The sequence below is a fragment of the Gambusia affinis genome, linkage group LG02 (assembly GCF_019740435.1).
Source record: "Gambusia affinis linkage group LG02, SWU_Gaff_1.0, whole genome shotgun sequence".
NCBI classification, from domain to species: Eukaryota; Metazoa; Chordata; class Actinopteri; order Cyprinodontiformes; family Poeciliidae; genus Gambusia; species Gambusia affinis.
The window spans coordinates 31,570,656-31,590,234 of NC_057869.1; the positions used below are offsets into that span (position 1 = coordinate 31,570,656).

Here is a 19,579-nt window from a genome sequence, read left to right on the forward strand (position 1 = left end):
TCATCTTTTTCAATCTGAACCACTCCCTCCACCCCCAGGCAGATCTCCTTAAACTTTAACTGCAGACAAGCACTTTAATGTACAACTCTGTGATTCCTATGGTGCTTAATTGGTTCTAAACTTTCTGTTTTACTTCATCGCAATTGATTAAATGAATGACACTTTTGTAGGTTCTCGTGACCTTTATGGAACAGTACATGGACAGGAAACAGGATAAGACATGCAATGAAGGCCAGAGACTGGGAACAGACCCCGGGTTGAGAACCCCAACCTGAGCACATGGTGCTTCCAAGTGAGCACTGAAACATATGTTTAATATATTTCACTTTCTTCTAAGTTTTATCTTTCAGAGAAAACCATGGACAATAGTATTTACAAAAGTTGTAAATAGCTAGCTTAGAAACCGACTTCCTCCCTCTGGTTGTATTGATCAAATTGCCGACTTTGCCTGAATCACAAAACATTTTTTACGTCACTGTCATAAACAGAGTTTCCCCTTCAATGGAGCAGCATTACAAACTAGTTCCCTACTAGTCCTTTGTAGACCAGATGGGAACCAGTGTTTTCCATACATTCAGCCATGATGGTGAGACATTTCTCCATGGTTACTAATGGTTAGATCAGGGGTGGGCATTCCTGGTCCTCGAGTGCCGGTGTCCTGCAACTCTTAGATGTCTGCCTGGTCCAACACACCTGAATCCAATAGCTGAATCACCTCCGAAGTGCAGTCAGGTTCTCCAGAGTCCTGCTAATGACCTCATTATTTGACTCAGGTGTGTTGAAGTAGAGATACATCTAAAAGTTGCAGGACACCAGCCCTCGAGGACCAGGAGTGCCCACCCCTGGGTTAGAATAGATGATACCTTCTCCATAATGCAATATTTGAAAAAATTTTTCTCATCATATTTACTTATGAAGTACATGAGTCTTAATCATTTTACGTATATGAACGTTAATCTTGCCTTGTAAAAAGTGTTAGTTGCAAATTTGTGATTACCTCAAGGGCTGACAGTCATTATGACTGTCGACTGCTATCCATCGCTACTGTATCTTTTGGGTTTGGTTGTTTTGATGTCCATCATGGCGGAGTGGGTGGAGCTCTGAACAGTGTGGGGTCATGTGCAAAAGATCAACACAGGCTAGCTGAATATGGGGGTTCTGAGATAGCTCATGTGATTTGAGATGTCTTGACTTGACTTTATTGACTTGACTCAATAAAGTCACATTTGTTGAAATTTTTTATGCAAAACATGATGTATGCTTTATATCATAAAAACATCACACAGTAACCAATTGCGAAACAAGCAAGAAACATTACATTTTGTAAATGCAATTATTCAAATAATAAATGCACATCAAATATGTTGATCAATCTTCCATTGACTACTAATCAAAGACGACTCCAAACAGGATTTTTACCCTTTAAATAAACTCAGTGTTTCAGCTGTTTGGCAGTTGTTTTATTTTTTCTTGGAAGTTTGTTCCAGATGCACCACAAATGTAGATGGGTTGATGGGTTGATGAGGAGTCATGAAGTGTTTCAACACATTGCTGAACTGATACTGTGTTGGTGCTGTGTCACTGAATACTGACATCTGCTGGACCTTAAAAATCCCTACAAGCAATATAGTTGACATTATCAACTGACACTGACACTAACTACTCTATACAATATTATTGTATTGTATTATTTCATGGCTTCATTGAAATTTAAAATATTTTTAGATACAGTCAATAAATAATGTGAACGTATCATAACGTGATATGATACACATCACGGGTGAACGGGATGTGAATGAGGATGCTTGTGGACTAAATTTATTTTTTATTCTGTTACAAATTTTTATTTTAAAAAGATATGCTTTTTCAATGTTCTGAAATTGAGTTTTGACACAGCTGTAGAAACACTAGCTCACACGGCACAGATGAGGCTGAAGTGAAAAGAAATTGTAAGGACTGCAATTTCTGAACTATATTATTTTTATTTGGCAATATTATTCCACAAATTCATAATGTCTCATCAGTTTGTATGACTTCTCAAACTGAATAAAATGAAAACATATTGTCTAAATTGCTCAATAATTTCTTTTCAGAGACTTAAATACACATTCTTTTATGTACATTTTGCTTGTATTAATTATTTCAAGTATCACAATAGTAAAAATAATTAAGCAATTTTACTTGCTTTTGTGTTTACTGTCTGAGCATAATGCATTGGTTTCATTGCTTATAAAAAAACTAGTAGAGGGCATTCTTTCTTTTAATCTTTTAGATATAATTATTTCACTCACTCCTCCATACTCATATGCATGAGTCTAAGATTTTGCTCACCAATGTTCTCACACACAAACCTGAATTTATTTCTCTGTCCTTTGTCCTCTGTCTTTTTGTTGGCTTGTCCAATCAGTTAGGTCAATTTGTGTGCCTCATTATGGAGTTGCTGAGGTGAAAAATGGGCTTGCAAAACCTTGTTGTTCAAATTAAACACCGACAAAAAGGAGAGGCGATGAAGAGGAAACAATGGCCGACTGTATGTGAGTGCAAGTATTTACTGGCCTTTGTTGAAGCAGAGTTCTGGAGTTCTGGCTACTTTTGCTTTGTTGTTAATAACTGCAGATTGAGTTAATGTCATATTTTAAACAGTATTGGACTTTTCTCTCAGTATTCTCTGATTTGACAAGAAAACAGTCAGCAGTGAATTTCTTGATCTAGGCTTCTGAATAAAAAATGAAAGCCCACCATCACCGTTTCACTCTCAGATCAAACAAACAAAAATAGATTCCAAAAACAATGTTTTACCTTATTGTTTGAAGTGACCATATATAACTCTGCCTGGTTGTTGTCAGTGTACAGAAGTATCAGAGGGACAGGAAGTAGCTGCTGTGTTTCGATTTAGATTCTCTTCATTTCTTCATATGGTTTATACAAGGGGCCCTCAACTCTAAGCCTCAAGGGCTAGAGGGCCAGTGTCCTGTAACCTTTAGGTGTGTCCCTTCCTGGTCCAACACAGCTGAATCAAATGGCTGATTTTCCTCCTCAGTGAGCAGTCCAATTCTCCACAGTTGTGCTCATGACACGAGTGTTTTAACTCAGGTGCGTTGAAGCAGAGACACATTTCAAACCTGCAGGACTCGAACCCAAAAGTCCTGGACTGGAGGATCCCTGGTTCATATTGATGCATCAGAAAGTAGATATTTAAGTTAAAACATTAATAGTCTGCAAAACTGGGGCAACAGTGGTGACGGTAAGGAGTTTGTTCCGCAACTGACGGGTTGCCAGTTCCAACCCCCACTCTGTGTGTCTTTGTTGTGCCTTTAATCAAAATACTTCACCTGCCTGGTCTGCTGGTGGCGCCGGAGCCTGGCAGCCTCAGCTTCCCTCTGTCCAGCAGTGTCTGAATGACTGAATGTCATGTGAAGCGCTTTGTCATCCGGATTAGATAAAGTGTTGTACAAGTACAGGCCATTTACCAAAACAAACAAACAACATCATATTTATCACTGCAATGTGTTACTTTGAGAAGGACCTTGAGGTTTGGCTGATAAAAACAATTGCTGAACTCTGCCTGCTAATTTTAGATGAATATTCTAAGCCTATCCTAAATAGTTGGGACAAACTCTTTTTCACACTACTGTATGCAAGTCCATAATTTAACCAGTATTGCTATAGTTCAGGTTTTATTTGAATTATGAACAAAAAGCCTAAAAATAACAGAAGAGGCCTGGCTCTACCCCAGACTTTGCAGGAACAAGGTTCCTACTTAATTTGCAGGGGCGGAGTTGAGCTGCCAGGAGCTCGTCTGTGAGGAGGGGGGACACTTTAAAGGCAGTGAACTGAAGAACGAGCAGCCAGACTCCAGCCTGCACCGCACTGGGACCTAAGCATGGCACAGAGGGGGACAACAAGGAACGGAGTGGCAGACAAGATCCCAGCTTCAGATCTACCTCAGCCTGTCAAAATCCAGCGAGTCAGATACACCAAGGTACGCAGCTGCACACACACACATTTAAACCTGGGAAGAATCATCTCAAGCACATGTGGCTTCTCTACAGATTTTCATCAACAATGAGTGGCACACATCCGTTAGTGGGAGGACGTTCCCAACTCTGAACCCGGCAACTGGGGACACAATCTGTGAGGTCCAAGAAGCAGACAAAGTAAGAACTCTGAAGAATCACTGAAAAGCCCAAAATTATCCAATTCAAATTCAAAAACACCCCTGGCAGATTTAGATTTAAAATTGTTTTAATTCAATCAGGAAGTTTGTTTCTCATAGAAAATGAGACAGACATCACTGAAAAGAAACCATCTAAAGTCAAGTGAAGTTTATTTGTACAGCACCTTTCAGAAACAAGGTAGTCCAAAGAGCTTTGTATTATAAAAATGTCATACAGTAACCAATTGTGAAACAAGCAATAAACATGTTTTATATAGGAAATCACCAAAATAATCAATACCCATCAAATATGTTGATCAATATTTCACTTTCTACAAATCAAAGGCAACTCTAAAGCACTGATTTAAAGCAGTGATTTGTTTCACTTGTTTTGCAATTTTCTGGAAATTTCTTTCAGATTAGAGGAGAATAAAAACTGAATTCTGCTTCTCCATGTTTGGTTCTGGTTCAACCAATGAAGTCTATTCTGTATCAGCCTTCCAGACATTCATGGTCTGGATGGTTGATACAACAGTAGATCTTTAATGGTGATTTATAAACTTAACAGTAGTTCAAGTAGTTCAATAGTTCATTCTCAGAAGAACTGGGTGATGTTCTCTATCTTCCTGGTTTTAGTTAGAACTTACTGAGACATTAGTCCTTTAATCCTAGAAATGTTCTTGAGATAATGGAACAAAAAGCCATTATCTCTTTGATAATGGCCATTGTAACTGTCTTCATGTGTGTTTTATGGTTCACGTCTGAGTATCTCAGTATATCCAGGTTTCAGTCCTGAGCTTTAGTTTCTAACTGTAATAACTGAATCTGTGTGTTGAGTCTAGATCATTCCTCTTTAGGTCCAAAGCTAATAACTTCAGTTTTGTTTCAGTTCAGATGAAAACAGTTATGACACATCCACACATTTATCTGTTCCAAGCATCTGTTCAATGATTGGATGGGTCAGAGTCACCTTGTGACAGTTGACTTAGTTCAAACAGTTAGTTTAGAACTAATGTGTGAAGTGAGTTTTGGTTGGTTAGATTATAAGCATCTATGGTTAAAGTCACAACTCTGACACTAAAACCTTCTGAAAAAGTGAGGAACAGCTTGCAACCTGAGTGGATCCTGACTGATGTGCATATTCCTCCCGACCCAACCAAATGCAGGAGGATGTTGATAAGGCGGTTGCAGCAGCCAAAGCGGCCATCCAGTTGGACTCTGCTTGGCGGAAGATGGAGCCCCCCCGCAGGGGGAGGTTGCTGCACAAACTGGCAGACCTGGTGGAGAGAGACCAGAAACTGCTGGCGGTAAAACACCATCACAAAGATACATGTGACAGCAGACAAGAATATCTGAGGCATACATGATATTTTTATGTTAGCCCTGTAAACATCTTGTTTAAACATGTCTAAGCAAGCTACCATTTCAGGAGGGGTGGTTTCAGTACTTTCATTAATGTATAATGAAAGTACTAATGTACTAATGATACTAATGTCAGAACATTAGTATCTGACAATAGATACTATATTAGATATATCTATAGATAGATATATCGATAGATAGAGAGATAGATAGATAGATAGATAGATAGATAGATAGATAGATAGATAGATAGATAGATAGATAGATAGATAGATAGATAGATAGATAGATAGATAGATAGATAGATAGATAGATAGATAGATAGATAGATAGATAGATAGATAGATAGATAGATAGATAGATAGATAGATAGATAGATAGATAGATAGATAGATAGATAGATAGATAGATAGATAGATAGATAGATAGATAGATAGATAGATAATGAAAACAAATCTGTTGGGCTTCTTCTTTGCAATCAGACGACAGTTCTGAGTACCACACTGCCTGTCAGTACATGGAATTAAAAAAGCACTATAAAGTACTGATTACTGTTTAAAAAAATATTACAATAAAATTAAATGTAATAATTGCAACTGCATCTTTTCTTCATTCCTCAGACCTTGGAGTCACTGGACACAGGGAAGCCATTTCTCCAAGCTTTCTTCACTGATCTGGAAGGTAGCATCAAAACGCTGCATTACTATGCAGGCTGGGCTGATAAGATTCATGGCAAAAGTGTACCTGTGGGTGAGTGTGTGTGGATTCTTTCCTCTAATTGTCAGCTTGTAGTTCCAAAGCTTTAAAGATAACAACAATATCAATTTGTCCAAACAAGCAAACTGTACGTAAACAAATCCCCACAAAAGGCAGCAGTGGATAAGTGGGGAGGATATTCTTCCTGCAATTGGTAAATCAGTGAGTTCGATTCCAGTTTCCCATGTCAGTGTCCTCTTGGTCAAGGCCTTTAACCCCTTGTTCCCTACCAGTATGTGTATGAAGGTGCTTAGAGAGGTCAAAATGAATAGAAACCCACAATATAATGTAAGCTCAGTCAATAAATTATTCTTCACAGTCTCAGTAAGCCTTCCATCACTATAGATGGTGGGACATGCAGTCCAACACAGCTGAGGAAAACAAATGGGATGAATGGCTTAATGAGAATTAACACAGTAACCAGAAATCTAACAGATCACTTTATATAACCCAATTCAAGAATTAGTCAAAGTAGAAAGCCTGTATGTGGCTGTGAAACTCAATACCATGGTAACAGAAAAACTGGAAGTAAATGTACTATAAGTAAACATTTGTGTACTACAAATGTTTAAAACATTTGTAACACTGACTTGGTTTCAGAGACTTTATGAACGGCGATATCTGAGTTTTATGTGTACAGACCTATAGATCACAGCATGCTGATTTCCCTGACAACCACTACAGCTTAAATGTGAAATATGATTTTGGTCAAACAAGAGTCAAGAGTATTCATGAAATGACAATAACTTTTTCATTATTTCAGATGAAACCTTTGTGTGCTTAACCAGACATGAACCGATTGGCATTTGTGGAGCCATTATTCCAGTAAGTATTTTTAAAAAAGGTAAAAACATAGTCATTATAGGTCAGAAACAACGAGTCATGGTGTGTTTTAAAGTGAACCCGATTGCTGCAGATGAGAGACGTAAAGTTCAGTTGTAGAATTAGTGAAGGAAAAATAAAGAAAGAGTACATCAAAGAAATTAAAAACAGAATTCACAGGAGACTAGGAAATGAATCCAACATAAAAAAATAACTAAACTACAGAAACATAAACTACAGAGACTAAACAAAAATAACTAAAAACAAGAAATAAACTAGACTCTCTAAGGAAGAACAAAAGTGGAAATGGAAACAAGGCAGAACTAGTAGAAAAAAACATGTGAGAAAACTGAACAAAACCCAAAACCAAACAACCCCAAATCCTAACAGTTTGATGGACAATTCATAGAGAGTTTTATGTTATGGAACCTCAAAATTTAGGAACATGTAACTTTGGTGATGAGTCCAAGTCTTTGTGGTTGAAGGGCCTCTATACCATCAAAGAATGAAATGCAGCTCCTAAGATAGTGTAGAAGATCACATTTCAATCATCCAGTTAGAAACGTATGGATGGAATGAAGATCAGAACGGGTAGGACAGAACATTGAAGGAGGTGAAAGAACGAATCAAAATCACCACATAACAATAAACATGACAAATGGATTCATTTAGAAAATGTGTTTTAAAAAATTCTCATTACCAACCAAAACAACAAATGTATTCCAGAGTTCAACACGCGTTCCATTTTCTTATACATGGCTCAATTTATGGATTCATTTAACTTATGTTCATGATTTTGTGTCAGTGAATCACTTCAGTTATTACAGCATCTGGTAAGAATTTCATGTCCATAAGTGCATTAAACACAGAGAGGAACGTTGACATGTCTGCTACATATTTTCACTACTGTAAATTCTCTCACTGTCTTTTTTTGTTTGTTTTTTGGTCTCCACTAGTGGAACTTCCCTCTCCTGATGCTCATGTGGAAGTTAGCGCCGGCCCTGAGTTGTGGAAACACTGTGGTGATCAAACCGGCAGAGCAGACCCCACTCACTGCGCTGCACATTGGATCACTGATCAAAGAGGTTTGATTCCAAAACTGAGAGAATATTATCTTCTGTTTTAACAAAAATGTTTAAGGAAACTAATAGTTGGTGCCCAGATTCTCATGGAAAATGCCTGCAGCTTTATTAGGTTTCTTTTATAGCAAAGCGAGCACCTTGCTCTCACCTCACGGCTTCTGGAGAAGTCCTGTGAAACTCCCAAGTGTTTTTAACCTGAAATTATTGATGTGCTTGAAACATTAAGACAAGATCATATTAACTGAATGACTTCTTGAACAGAATTTTTTAAATCTTTTATTCTTAACATATAGTTCTGGACAGGCATTTACATACAGACATGGACAGAAATAAACCTGACCCAAGGTTATCTGGGGCCTGAAGCAGAATATGATACGGGTTCCTTCAGGACGGTCAGACATTGATTAGAAGTTGAGTCTCTTTCTCTGGCAATATTGTGAAAATGCATTAAACAGAAAATAAAGATAGAACCCTAATTAACTTGATCAGACAACTTACCAAAAAAAAAAAAAAAAAAAGTTGATTGGGGGTGAGTTTTACTTTGATCTTCTTAGTCGGGCTCTTCTGGGATTTGAACCCAAGACCTCTCACACCCTAAAGAGAATCATACCCATAGACCAATGAGCCTCCCTCTCAATGATCTAGGGTGAGACAGTATCTGTGTTAGTTACTGTGGGAGAGTAGGACAAACTTTTTCATCTAGCCTACTAGTCTAAGAGCTCCTCCTACTGGCTGGGTTCAAATTCCAGTTGAGCCCCGTTGAACCCTTCTGAGCCAGGCACACAATTGCAAATTGAATCCATAAAAGCCTTTTTAGCCACAATAGAATAGAATAGAATAGAATAGAATAGAATAGAATAGAATAGAATAGAATAGAATAGAATAGAATAGAATCTTGCAAATACAGAAACCCAGTTTTTAAAGAAAAATCCTTTTCGCATAACCGTAATTAGCCAATGTTTGCTTTCTGGTCCAAGAGCATTTTTACCTCGTCTCTCCCTGGCTTGAATATTCTGAATGTGAGATGATGATTAAAATTTTTTAGTAGCGTGTTTGGTTTAGGGGCAGATAGGATCTGGTTTCCTACATTAGCATGCTCTCTGGATCTCCATTTCAGGCAGGCTTCCCTGCTGGAGTGGTGAACATCGTTCCAGGGTTTGGATCTACAGCTGGAGCAGCGATTGCCAGCCATGAAGGCATTGATAAAGTGGCCTTCACTGGCTCCACAGAGGTCTGTGACTGCATGACAAAATGTTTCTGCTGCACACAGTAATTACCCTTTTGTGAATTTGATGAACTGATCAAACTGAAAAATGTGACGTCCATTTGTACTAATCTCCCTTATATTCGTACTATATAGACCTACATCTACAGCCACGTCTCCACCAGCTTTACTCATTTAAAGACTTGAAATTTTGCCAATTACTCTGCACAAAAGTTTACATTTAGTGAACTTGCCTGGGCAATCTCTATTAAAATACATTTTCAATTCGTCACAGATTTTCAGTAATATTTAGTTCACGGATTAGAGCCTAAACACAGAACTAATCCGTGTTTAGGGTTGTTGTTCTTCTGGAAGTTGAACCGCCACCTCAGTCTTTTATTGCCTCTAACTGATTTTTTCCACAATTGTTCCTCAGTTAAGCATAATCCATTTTTCCAACCACTTTTACCTGCTTCCTTGTTCTGCTGAAGGAAAGTATGCCCACAACATGATGCTGCCACTGCCAATGGCAGCATTGTGGTGGTTGCCTGTGTAAGCTAATAGGATTTGGTCTCACCTGACTCGAGTGTCTTCTTTCATATGACCACTGTGTCCAGGCTTGTGGTAAAATGAATACAGAGAACTTTTCTTCTTTTATGGTTTTCTTTGCCACTTATGGATAACCAGATTTGAACATCTTTTGAATACAACTGATTACACTGGATACTGTTTAGCTGTTTCCAAATCTAGGGGGGGACATACAGTATGCACACCACACTTTTTAAAGTGTTTTATCAATAAAACACTAGCAGAATACCAAAGAACTACTCAGAAGTACAGGAGGTATGAATACTTTTGCATTGCAGTGATCTGCATTCGTTGATATAAAACTTTCTACAGTAATTGAATGCTGTTTTTTTATCTTTATTATATAAAAACTGTTTACACATGGATTCATATTATTTCTACCGATATATGTGTTTACAATCTCAAGGTCCATTTTCTTCCAGGTGGGCCAACTGATCAAAGAGGCTGCAGCCAAAAGTAATCTGAAGAGAGTCACTTTGGAGCTGGGAGGGAAGAACCCTTGTATTGTATTTGCTGACTGTGACTGTAAGTAAAATGATCCTTGTTTTTTTAGGCTGCTTGTCATGCCCCATGGTATGCAGGCGTGTGTGTGTGTGGGCGTATGGATGTGCGTGTGTATACTTAAACCATTAAGGATCATTTCTGGTAAAGTTACTAACCTTCTGAAGATGGCGGGCCCTTTCTTGTTGGAAGTTGTTGCCACCAAGTTATTAGCTTAGGTGGGTAATTATTTTTTTTCACATATAGCCATGATGATTTGTATCTTTTTTTTTTCTTTTTGAATGAAATAATCATTTTAAAATTACACTTGTATTTTCTCAGGACATTTTTGTCCGATTTGGGGTCTTAGACTTTATGAAATAACTGCCTGACAGCTCTGAGATGAACATATTTTGATTTGTAGAAGATTTTTTGTGTTTGTAGAACCACACAGATCATTGAACGACTGAACTCTGACCTAAAGATGGTGCCATTTCTTCTTAAATTTGCATTTATTTCTGTCTGCGTCTGCATGTGTGTGATGTGTGTGCATGGGTGTGCGGGTGTGTGTGTGTGTGTGCAGTGCAGCTGGCTGTGGAGGAAATTCAAAAAGGAGCTTTTTACAACCAAGGCCAGTGCTGCACAGCTGCATCACGTGTCTTTGTGCAGGACAGGATTTATGAGGAGTTTGTGCGCCGTAGCATAGAAAATGCCAAGAAGATTGTCATAGGAGACCCGCTGGACCCCCAGACGACACACGGGCCACAGGTGTCAGAGCTTCAGATTTTAAAAGTTTCATTCAAAAAAATCATGAAAACACATTTATGAATTGGCACTGTAAAATACATGCCTGACTTTCACTGTGTGATTACTAAGATAGAATGAGAATCCATCCATCCATCCTTCCTTCCTTCCTTCCTTCCTTCCTTCCTTCCTTCCTTCTTTCCTTCCTTCCTTCCATCCATTCATTCATTTCTACCTTTCTGTTCATTTTTTAAACTCTCCACCTGGTCAGTCCTACATTTTTATTTTCATATTGTTAAATATATGTATGTTATTAAATAAGGAATTTTGTGTAATTACTTGCAAATACAAAATAAAAAACATTTTTATTCATTTCTTGTTTGTTTATGTTCTCTATTATTACTAGATTGACCAACAACAGTTTGAAAAAATAATTGACCTGATAGAAAGTGGGAAAAAAGAAGGTGCCAAGCTGGAATACGGAGGAGGAGCTGTGGGAGAAAAAAGTCTCTTTATTCAACCCACCATCTTCTCCGAGGTCAAAGACAGCATGAGGATCGCCAAGGAAGAGGTAACATCACGATGCAGTGTTATGGATGAAAAGTGTGAAAAGGAAAAGCCACATGAGACACGCTGTAATAAAACAGCCAGAAGACAGGCTGATTGATAGTTTGCAGTGAAACAAGCCAAACTACCTAAGACACAAACATATGACTTACAGAGTGTCAGCCATCCCAGGTCTAGTGGTACCCAAAAAAAATCCTTTGTCAAAATGTTGACCTTATAAAGAAGTTCCATTTAGCATTGTACAATGCAGATTTTTTTTCTCTTTATTTAAAAAGCTTCATTTATATATCTGTGCTTTCAGATCTTTGGGCCTGTGCTCTGTATATTCAGCTTTAAGAGCAAACAGGAAGTCATAGAGCGGGCCAACAACTCTCAGTATGGCCTGGTGTCTGCTGTGTTCACAACAAGTATGGACAGAGCTCTGTCTGTGTCTGGAGCCCTGGAGACTGGGACTGTCTGGTAACCTTCTTTTCTTCTAGTGGACAATTACAGGCTTCTGAATTCCTGTGTATTAACTGAAGCCCATTTTGAACAAAAGACTCAAAAGATTTTATTGAAGGCAGTTAGACATTCACTCAGTTTTCCCTGAAGATGTTTCAACACCTATCCAGGAGTCTTTTTCAGTTCTGGAGGAAACTTCACCAAGTTATGAAAAACCAGACAATCAATATCTGCTTCCATGAGAGCTGCAAACTGAAACACACATTCTGTCACATCACCCACTCAAAAAATAATCAAGTCACTTGTTACAATGTTGTTGTTTTTTTTGTTTTTAAATAAAGTTGCTAACCTTCAGCTCACTGATAAGCTAATGATTTGTTGCGTATCTACTCCATAATGCAACATTTGGTTGCATCTTACTAATCATGCTTTTCGTGTGGATGATGTGGCAGAATGTGTGTTTTCAGTTGGGTCATATATTTATTTCTGCCTTTATTTTCCCATTCTGTCGATTTCAGTTCTCTTGCAGCTATTGTGTAACACAAAGAAATTTTGAAATACTACTACTACTACTACTACTACTACTACTACGTCTACTACTACTACTAATACTACTACTACTACTACTACTACTACTACTACTACTACTACTACTGCTACTACTACTACTACTACTACTACTACTACTAATAATAATAATAATAATAATAATAATAATAATAATAATAATAATAATAATAATAATAATAATAATAATATCATTGAGGCTTATCCTTTTCTGTCCGTTTCAAGGATAAACTGCTATAACGCCATGCATGTCCAGACTCCATTTGGAGGATACAAGATGTCAGGAAATGGAAGAGAGCTGTAAGAAGCATCAGCATTTCATCAAAAAGGAAATAAAATTATTTCCTTTTTCCCACACCGCCTGAACATCTTTCTCTGCTCTGTCTGATCTCTCCAGAGGGGAATATGCCCTTGCAGAGTACTCTGAGGTAAAAACTGTAACCTTCAAGATGAATGACTCCATGTGAGCGGAGCTGGGAAAGTCCATGCCACCCTGCACTGTCCTGATCCTTATGTCATCCTGTTTTAAATCTCTAGAACATCAGAATGCTTGATTTAGACTGTTAAATCTGTGAACACTAATAGAAAATATTTGGGTAAGAAATTATATGCCTTCAGAAAGCATTAATCTCTTTTAGCATTTTTTTTCACATCTTTACACTTTGTATAATTTAATTAACATATATTAACATGTTTGTAGACAATAGCAAAAAAGATTTATTCACAATAAGAATTTTAAAGTTGAAGATTAAATAAATGTGTACAGGGGATATTATGTTACTCTCCTGAATTTCCTGAAAGTATTTCAGAACATTTTACTCTTGTGGATCAATTTTCTACATGACTGCCGCATGCTGCCACCTCCGGGCTTTGCTGGGGAGATGCTGTTGTGAAATTACTCTGGAAGTGAGTAAATGTAACAGCGCATGTGTGCACAGGGACACGAAGTGGCCCGGCAGGTGGTAGATGTTTCTTTAACAGTTGGCATTCACTAAGATAAATATACATGAATAAAAATTATGTGATGATTTTTATTCATGTATGGACGTATGGACGTTAGATTTCTGATACCAGTTACTCAGAAACTGGTCTCAGTGGTCTCCTTCCTTTCAGCGTGCTGTGTGTGAACGCCAGGACCAACAGAAACGGTTAATTATCCAGCAGTCACAGCTGATTTCAGCTGTTAATGAAATAAACTGCGTTTTAATGTAAACTGACCAGGATAAAATAATTCAGTATTTGTTATAACTCACTAAAAAATTCTGAGAGAATAACCGTAAACAATGAAATAGGGTTTATGTATTTATGTGCTGGTTTATTATTATTGCTCCTTTTGAAGATGTCTCCGGGTCTGCTGTTTGTAGCTGTGGGCGTGGTGTTATTTTAGGAATGAATAGCGGAACTACATGTTGTTTTGAAGCCCAACTGCTCCTCCGTACGCATGTGTAACAGCGGCGTGTGTCCGGGTTGGAGAGTTCGGATCTGAGATTTAGGAAGTGGACTGGAAGTTTAGAGCCGGGGCAGGAAAGGTCCAGGTTACCGCCTGACGCTGCGCAGCACTGCGGGAATAATGCTGTCCTGTCGGGAGGAAAGCTGGACGTGTCAGCCTGGAGGTAAGCCGGGTGTTTCTGACTGAGGAAATGCGCTGAGGTCTGGGACTGCAGCCAAGAAGAGGTGGCTGCTGGGTCTCCGCCGAGAGTTCCAGACTTTGAAGCTGGATTTAGTTGACGCGTCATGGAAATACATGGAAATACTTAGAGATTTATACAAAATAAAAACAAATAACAGATCCAAACTTCCGGAATTACTGACCCAGAAACTGAGTTATTCAGATTTCCTTCAGTATTCGAGACAACTATCTTGATAAGATGGCGTAGTAACCATTTATAGAGCTGGAAAAGTGTCGCAGTTAATTTGCGCATCAACACGAACGCGTCAGGCAGACATCCCCTCCTGTAAATACATCAAGAGAAGTGGAAAGATATTTTTAAACCTGTAATAACAGAGCAGTGGAATTACTCTCTGCCTGTTTGTAGTTTGGAGCTGTTTTTAAAAATTCAAAATGTGATACAAAATATTTACGTGACTGCTATTAATTGGTGTTGATATTTACTGTGCTATAGTAATAGTCTGGTCCCAGTACAGAGAAATGGTATAATTAACCGCATGGTCCGGGTCAGGTGGAACATACACGAGTGAGCTGTAACATAGTAGTCTACTGACGATATCTTCTCAATGAAATTTTTTTTTTATTAAACTCTTAAAGCTGCAGTGCATAACTTTTATTAAAAAATATGTTCTTTACACATTTGTTAAACCTGTCACTATGTCTTGACAGAATGGTTTAAGAGACAGATACTCTGTGAAAAAAAATTTACCTCTTTCTTCTCCCAATGTTTCTACTGCCACCTGCAGAAATAGCTTCTGGTCAGAAACAATCGATCAGAGCCAAGTGGCTCTTGGCACTAATCATGATTAACAGCATGATTAGTGCTGTTAATCATGCTGCTCACCCTCGGCTAGTAAGAAACTATTACTTGCTGAAGGCGTAGACTCTGTTGAAGTTTTGAACAATTGGATCTGATTTTACCCAGTGCTAATGTTTGGCCGTGACATAAATAATGCATCAGCTCAATGAAGCTTACCGGAAATTGTGTGAACTGTAAACAACCCAGTGGGATGTAGGGTTGTTTAATATCTGCTACAACTAGGTACAGTTTTGGTGAATAATTTAAAGTGAGGTTTCACAGAAAAATCTTTTTATTGTTAAATCTGGAAATGTTGATGCATTATAGGTGGGGGTCCTCTGTACACTCTTTGAGGAAGAACTTTGTAGAAGCTGTAGCAGAAATATTTTTGAAGTCGTCAATTGTCTTTTAAAGTCTCTCACGTCCTGGTAAGAATCAGTTTATAGCTGTTCTCCAAGCTGACCACCATTTACACATTTGCTTCAGTTTGTTGAAGTCTGCTGGTATCTGTTTCTAAACAGCTGTCTTAAGATCAAACCAATTATTTCAGTCATGTTGCAATTTTGGCTTTAACTAGGCCACATTCTTCTGTTTTTCAGTCAATTTGATGTACATCAACCACTGTGTTTGCTTTGTCACTGTTCTGCTCCCAAGCCTTATCTATCAGAAAGGTTCCCACCCTTCAGCTGGGTTACTACATGATTACCAAACACTGTCAGCCTGTTATTATACAGTTTAAAGATTATTCATAATTATTGAACTTAACCCTTTCTGCACTGATGGATCACAAGGGCACACTGACAGACCCACCCGACGGACCCACCGGTGGTCGGGTTCTAGAGGTTAAATTGCTTGCTATGTTTTCCTGATTAGAAATAAATGTTTTTCAGATCAGAATTTCAGCTGAAATCTGATCCAGATACTTGTACTACCAGGAACTGGTAGAGTCTTACCCCAGAGACCAGCAGCTGTAACTGCAATGAAATGTTGTTCTACAATGTTCTGATTCAGAAAGGCTGAATATAAATACACACTACAGCTTTTAGATTCTAATTTAAAAAAATTGAAAACCATATATCCTCTTTCAGCCACATAGCTGTTGTGCACTACTTTGTGTATGGCTTTGACATGAAATACTAAGAATATAAACAGATGGTTGTGGTTGCAACATGACAAAATGTGATTTTTCTTTTTTTCAGAGCAACTGTTTGCATCCTAAGCAGAAGCTGCTAAAGTTTGTTCCTGTTGACTGTTGCATGTCAGGAACTATCAAGTACTTGAAATAAATAAATAAAAATATAAAGATTGCTTATAATAAAAAGAGACAGTTGAGCTAATCTCCACATTCATGTAACACTTCGCTTTCAACAATAAAAATGTGTTTCATAAATTTCAGTATGAAATTGTCCTCAACTTCAGGTTGTCTTTGTAAAGTACTTGTGTCCAGGTGCTCCTCCCACATTCAATTAAATTAAATTTAAAAAATCCATATTAATCACAGAGGGAAATTAGACGTTGTAACTTATATAAGTTTCTTCAAAGAGACACTTTAGAGGCTGATGGCTGTGGAAGCATCACCTGTAGCTGTCAGTATTACAGTAAATCTGAAGAAGCCTCTGACTGAAGACATTCAGGTTTTCTAAGACAGTCTGATGTAGAGGATGATCAGGGTTGTCCATATATATGTTGATTTTTATGTAAAATCCTTCTTTGCATCATCATCTACAAAGTCATCCCCAATCGTACTGATCTTAATGACTGATCTGAACGTCAACACAACACACACGAGATCAGAACCAGATCAGCAGAACCAGAACAGGATCAGCCTTCTCTATCAGGTTGTTAAGCCTTTTTATGTCTCTGGTTCTGATTCTGCTGCTGCAACAGACGACAGCAGAATAGACAAAACTCTCAACAACAGACTGATAGAAGATCTGTAGCATTTTGCTGCAAACCTTGAAGGGTCTTAGCTTTTTCTAGTAGCACAGTCTGTTCTGTCCTTTCTTGTAGAGAGCTTCACTATTTAGTCTCCAGTCCAGTCAGTTCTCCAGATAAACACTAATATTATTCTCAACAACCTCCATTTCCTCTTCCATGAAGGAAATAGGGTTTGGCCTAACCCTCTTTCTCTTGACATCTGTTGTCTTTTGCTCTGCATCAGTCTGTCTCTTAATGCTGCTTTCTTCATGCAGGTCTCTGAAGGACCTGAGCTCTAGTTGTGGTTAGCTTTGCCACTGACTCCAGTAGGAATGTCCTACTGGTCTGTTGGCGTTTCCCGAGAAACTGGAGGGCCTCCCAGCAATATGGAGCAAAGAAACAGTGAGTCATTTTCCATCTTTTCATTATTCTCACAAAGTTCTTACTCTTGGCTACAGGATAAAAACCATAGACCTAGCTTTAATACTACAGTACCAGATTAATGAGGGACATGAGAAAACAAACTCCTCTAAACTGAAACGTGTCTGTGTGTGGATCGACTGTATGCTCAAATTTCGCATAAGCAGAAGTGAAACCATTAGAGTGAGAATCCTGAACTGTTGCAGAGTGCCTGTTTCATGGCCTACACTGCACTCACTGAACTCTGACAGAACCGGCTGGTTCTAACTGATCGGAGATCGGGCCATTTGAAGTATTTGCATATAAGTTACAACTCTGTAAATAATTATTAAATGTGCATTATAGTAATTTTGTCATTTACTCTGTGTTCAGCCTAACCTTGGTGCACCAGGTGACCAGGACAATTCCATTGGTTGTGTAATCATGAAATAAATCTGATTTTAATTGGAAAAGTTTAAATTTGAGTTTTATTTTACTAGAAGAGGATAATGCATATTAAGGAACACACAATTTAACAAAATGCTAATTTCCATTTGCAGTTCCATAAAACAAACCACACAAAATACACCAAAATAACAACATTAGTATAGTGTCTTGAAAATAAAGAAAAATAGAATACAAGAATACAATAAGTAAAAAGCAACTTAAGGATAAGCTACCAATTTTACAATACCTACTTCAAAGTTCTAGCATGCTTTAAGTATCTACAAGACAATTTCTGTCATAAAATACAAACTGAAGCAGGAAGCTTCCAATTGGGGCCAAAAGTTGAATGATCACAGTGCTTATTTTTGACCAATCCCCTTTCATTTGCTTTTTAAAGGAGAATAAATGGAGCTATAGCTAATGGAGAAAGACAACATGTTTCTTTGTGTTTCCTCTGCATTGGCTGCTTTAGAGACATTAACTCAATCCCAATAAATATTCTGCAAGAACAGAGAATTTTCTTTTCTCTGCACTACCTGCAAAATTGAAATCTAACCTATTCTGCACCTGAATTCTTGTCATTATGAAACAAGTCAACCAGAAATAATTATTTTTTGCTTTTGCCACCTTGATTTAAAGAACAAACATCTCAGTGCTTGCAGAGTATATTCAGGCCTTTGTAGCCCTTTCTATTCTTCTCTGCTGACGTTCATCTCTTACAGGTGTGGTCTTAGAGACACAACCTGCATCTTTGTATAAACCCTTCATTATACACTCTATCATATAGCAACTAAGGTTCTTCTAGCTTGTATGCTAACAAGCTAGAAGAACCTTAGTTCTTCTAGCTTATTAGTTAGAAGATCTAAGGGCAACAATTTGATGGCAACAATTTGATGGGACTGATCACAAATTATGTCAGACTACCAAATTTGGAACAGCGCACTGCGACCATTTTAGTTTCAAACAAACAAGAGCAGTAAGCCTGTGTAGTGAACGAGTACTACAAGTCGAATCAACTCAACAGCAATTAAAATTGGAAACAACAAACACAAATCACTAAGGATTCTATTTCAGAGACGCTGTTCTTGTATGGACTAGTGCATGAGCTGTTTAATGGTGTTATTGCTTAGTGTGCTTTGGGGCAAACATCTGTGCATCTGAACAGCTGATTTTGTTTGTGATCGGCTGATTTAGGTTTGTCTTTTGCATTGATGAATCAATATTTGAGTTCTAGCTATCACACTGTGTGTAGCCAGAAAAAAAACAACTGTCTTTCAGCCAACGCTACCTTCTTTGTGCTCACTTTGAGTCCTCTGCATTTCAGTCATGGTATAAGTTGCTCCAAACTGTGTTTCTGAAGAATGTTGAAACAAAGCTCCCATCTTCCCATCTCATCTTCCAACATTGAAAACTCTTCTGATATTGCCATTCTGTTTGTGCTTTGTTTGTTCAAATATCCAGGCAATAGTGACGACATTTGCGATCGGTACCATAAATGGTTACCATGTTAACTGGAAATCCTAGGGCAGATTCTAAATAAATGTTGATTCTAAATAAATGTTGTCCAAAGGTATATTTT

At 38.0% G+C, this 19,579-nt stretch overlaps 2 protein-coding genes across 3 annotated transcripts in view; both read left to right on the plus strand.

Annotated features, from left to right (window-relative positions):
- The first annotated feature begins 3,026 nt into the window (after window positions 1-3,026).
- aldh1a3 (aldehyde dehydrogenase 1 family, member A3) lies at window positions 3,027-13,532 on the plus strand. The gene is made up of 14 exons (XM_044143221.1): window positions 3,027-3,093; window positions 3,772-3,982; window positions 4,053-4,157; window positions 5,323-5,463; window positions 6,139-6,268; window positions 7,038-7,099; window positions 8,053-8,181; window positions 9,296-9,409; window positions 10,393-10,495; window positions 11,034-11,218; window positions 11,601-11,765; window positions 12,063-12,220; window positions 12,995-13,069; window positions 13,167-13,532. The coding sequence occupies exons 2-14, from the start codon at window positions 3,884-3,886 to the stop codon at window positions 13,234-13,236; spliced, it is 1,536 nt and encodes a 511-aa protein (XP_043999156.1). The 5' UTR covers window positions 3,027-3,093; window positions 3,772-3,883; the 3' UTR covers window positions 13,237-13,532.
- Window positions 13,533-14,023: 491 nt separating this feature from the next.
- The window catches only part of lrrk1 (leucine-rich repeat kinase 1), a 55,432-nt gene continuing 49,876 nt past the window's right edge, over window positions 14,024-19,579 (plus strand). Inside the window, exons 1-2 of one of the 2 annotated variants that reach the window (XM_044143239.1) lie at window positions 14,024-14,382; window positions 17,430-17,556. In XM_044143239.1, the coding sequence (XP_043999174.1) occupies window positions 17,487-17,556 (70 nt within the window). In that variant the 5' untranslated portion in view covers window positions 14,024-14,382; window positions 17,430-17,486. The remainder of the gene's footprint in view (window positions 14,383-17,429; window positions 17,557-19,579) is intronic. The other variant, XM_044143231.1, reaches the window with a different exon arrangement.

Coding starts and splice junctions, on each gene's coding strand:
- aldh1a3 (XM_044143221.1), top strand. CDS start 3,884: ATGGCACAGAGGGGGACAACAAGGAACGGAGTGGCAGACAAGATCCCA. Junction 3,983..4,052: donor AGCGAGTCAGATACACCAAG/GTACGCAGCTGC, acceptor GCTTCTCTACAG/ATTTTCATCAACAATGAGTG. Junction 5,464..6,138: donor GAGACCAGAAACTGCTGGCG/GTAAAACACCAT, acceptor TTCATTCCTCAG/ACCTTGGAGTCACTGGACAC.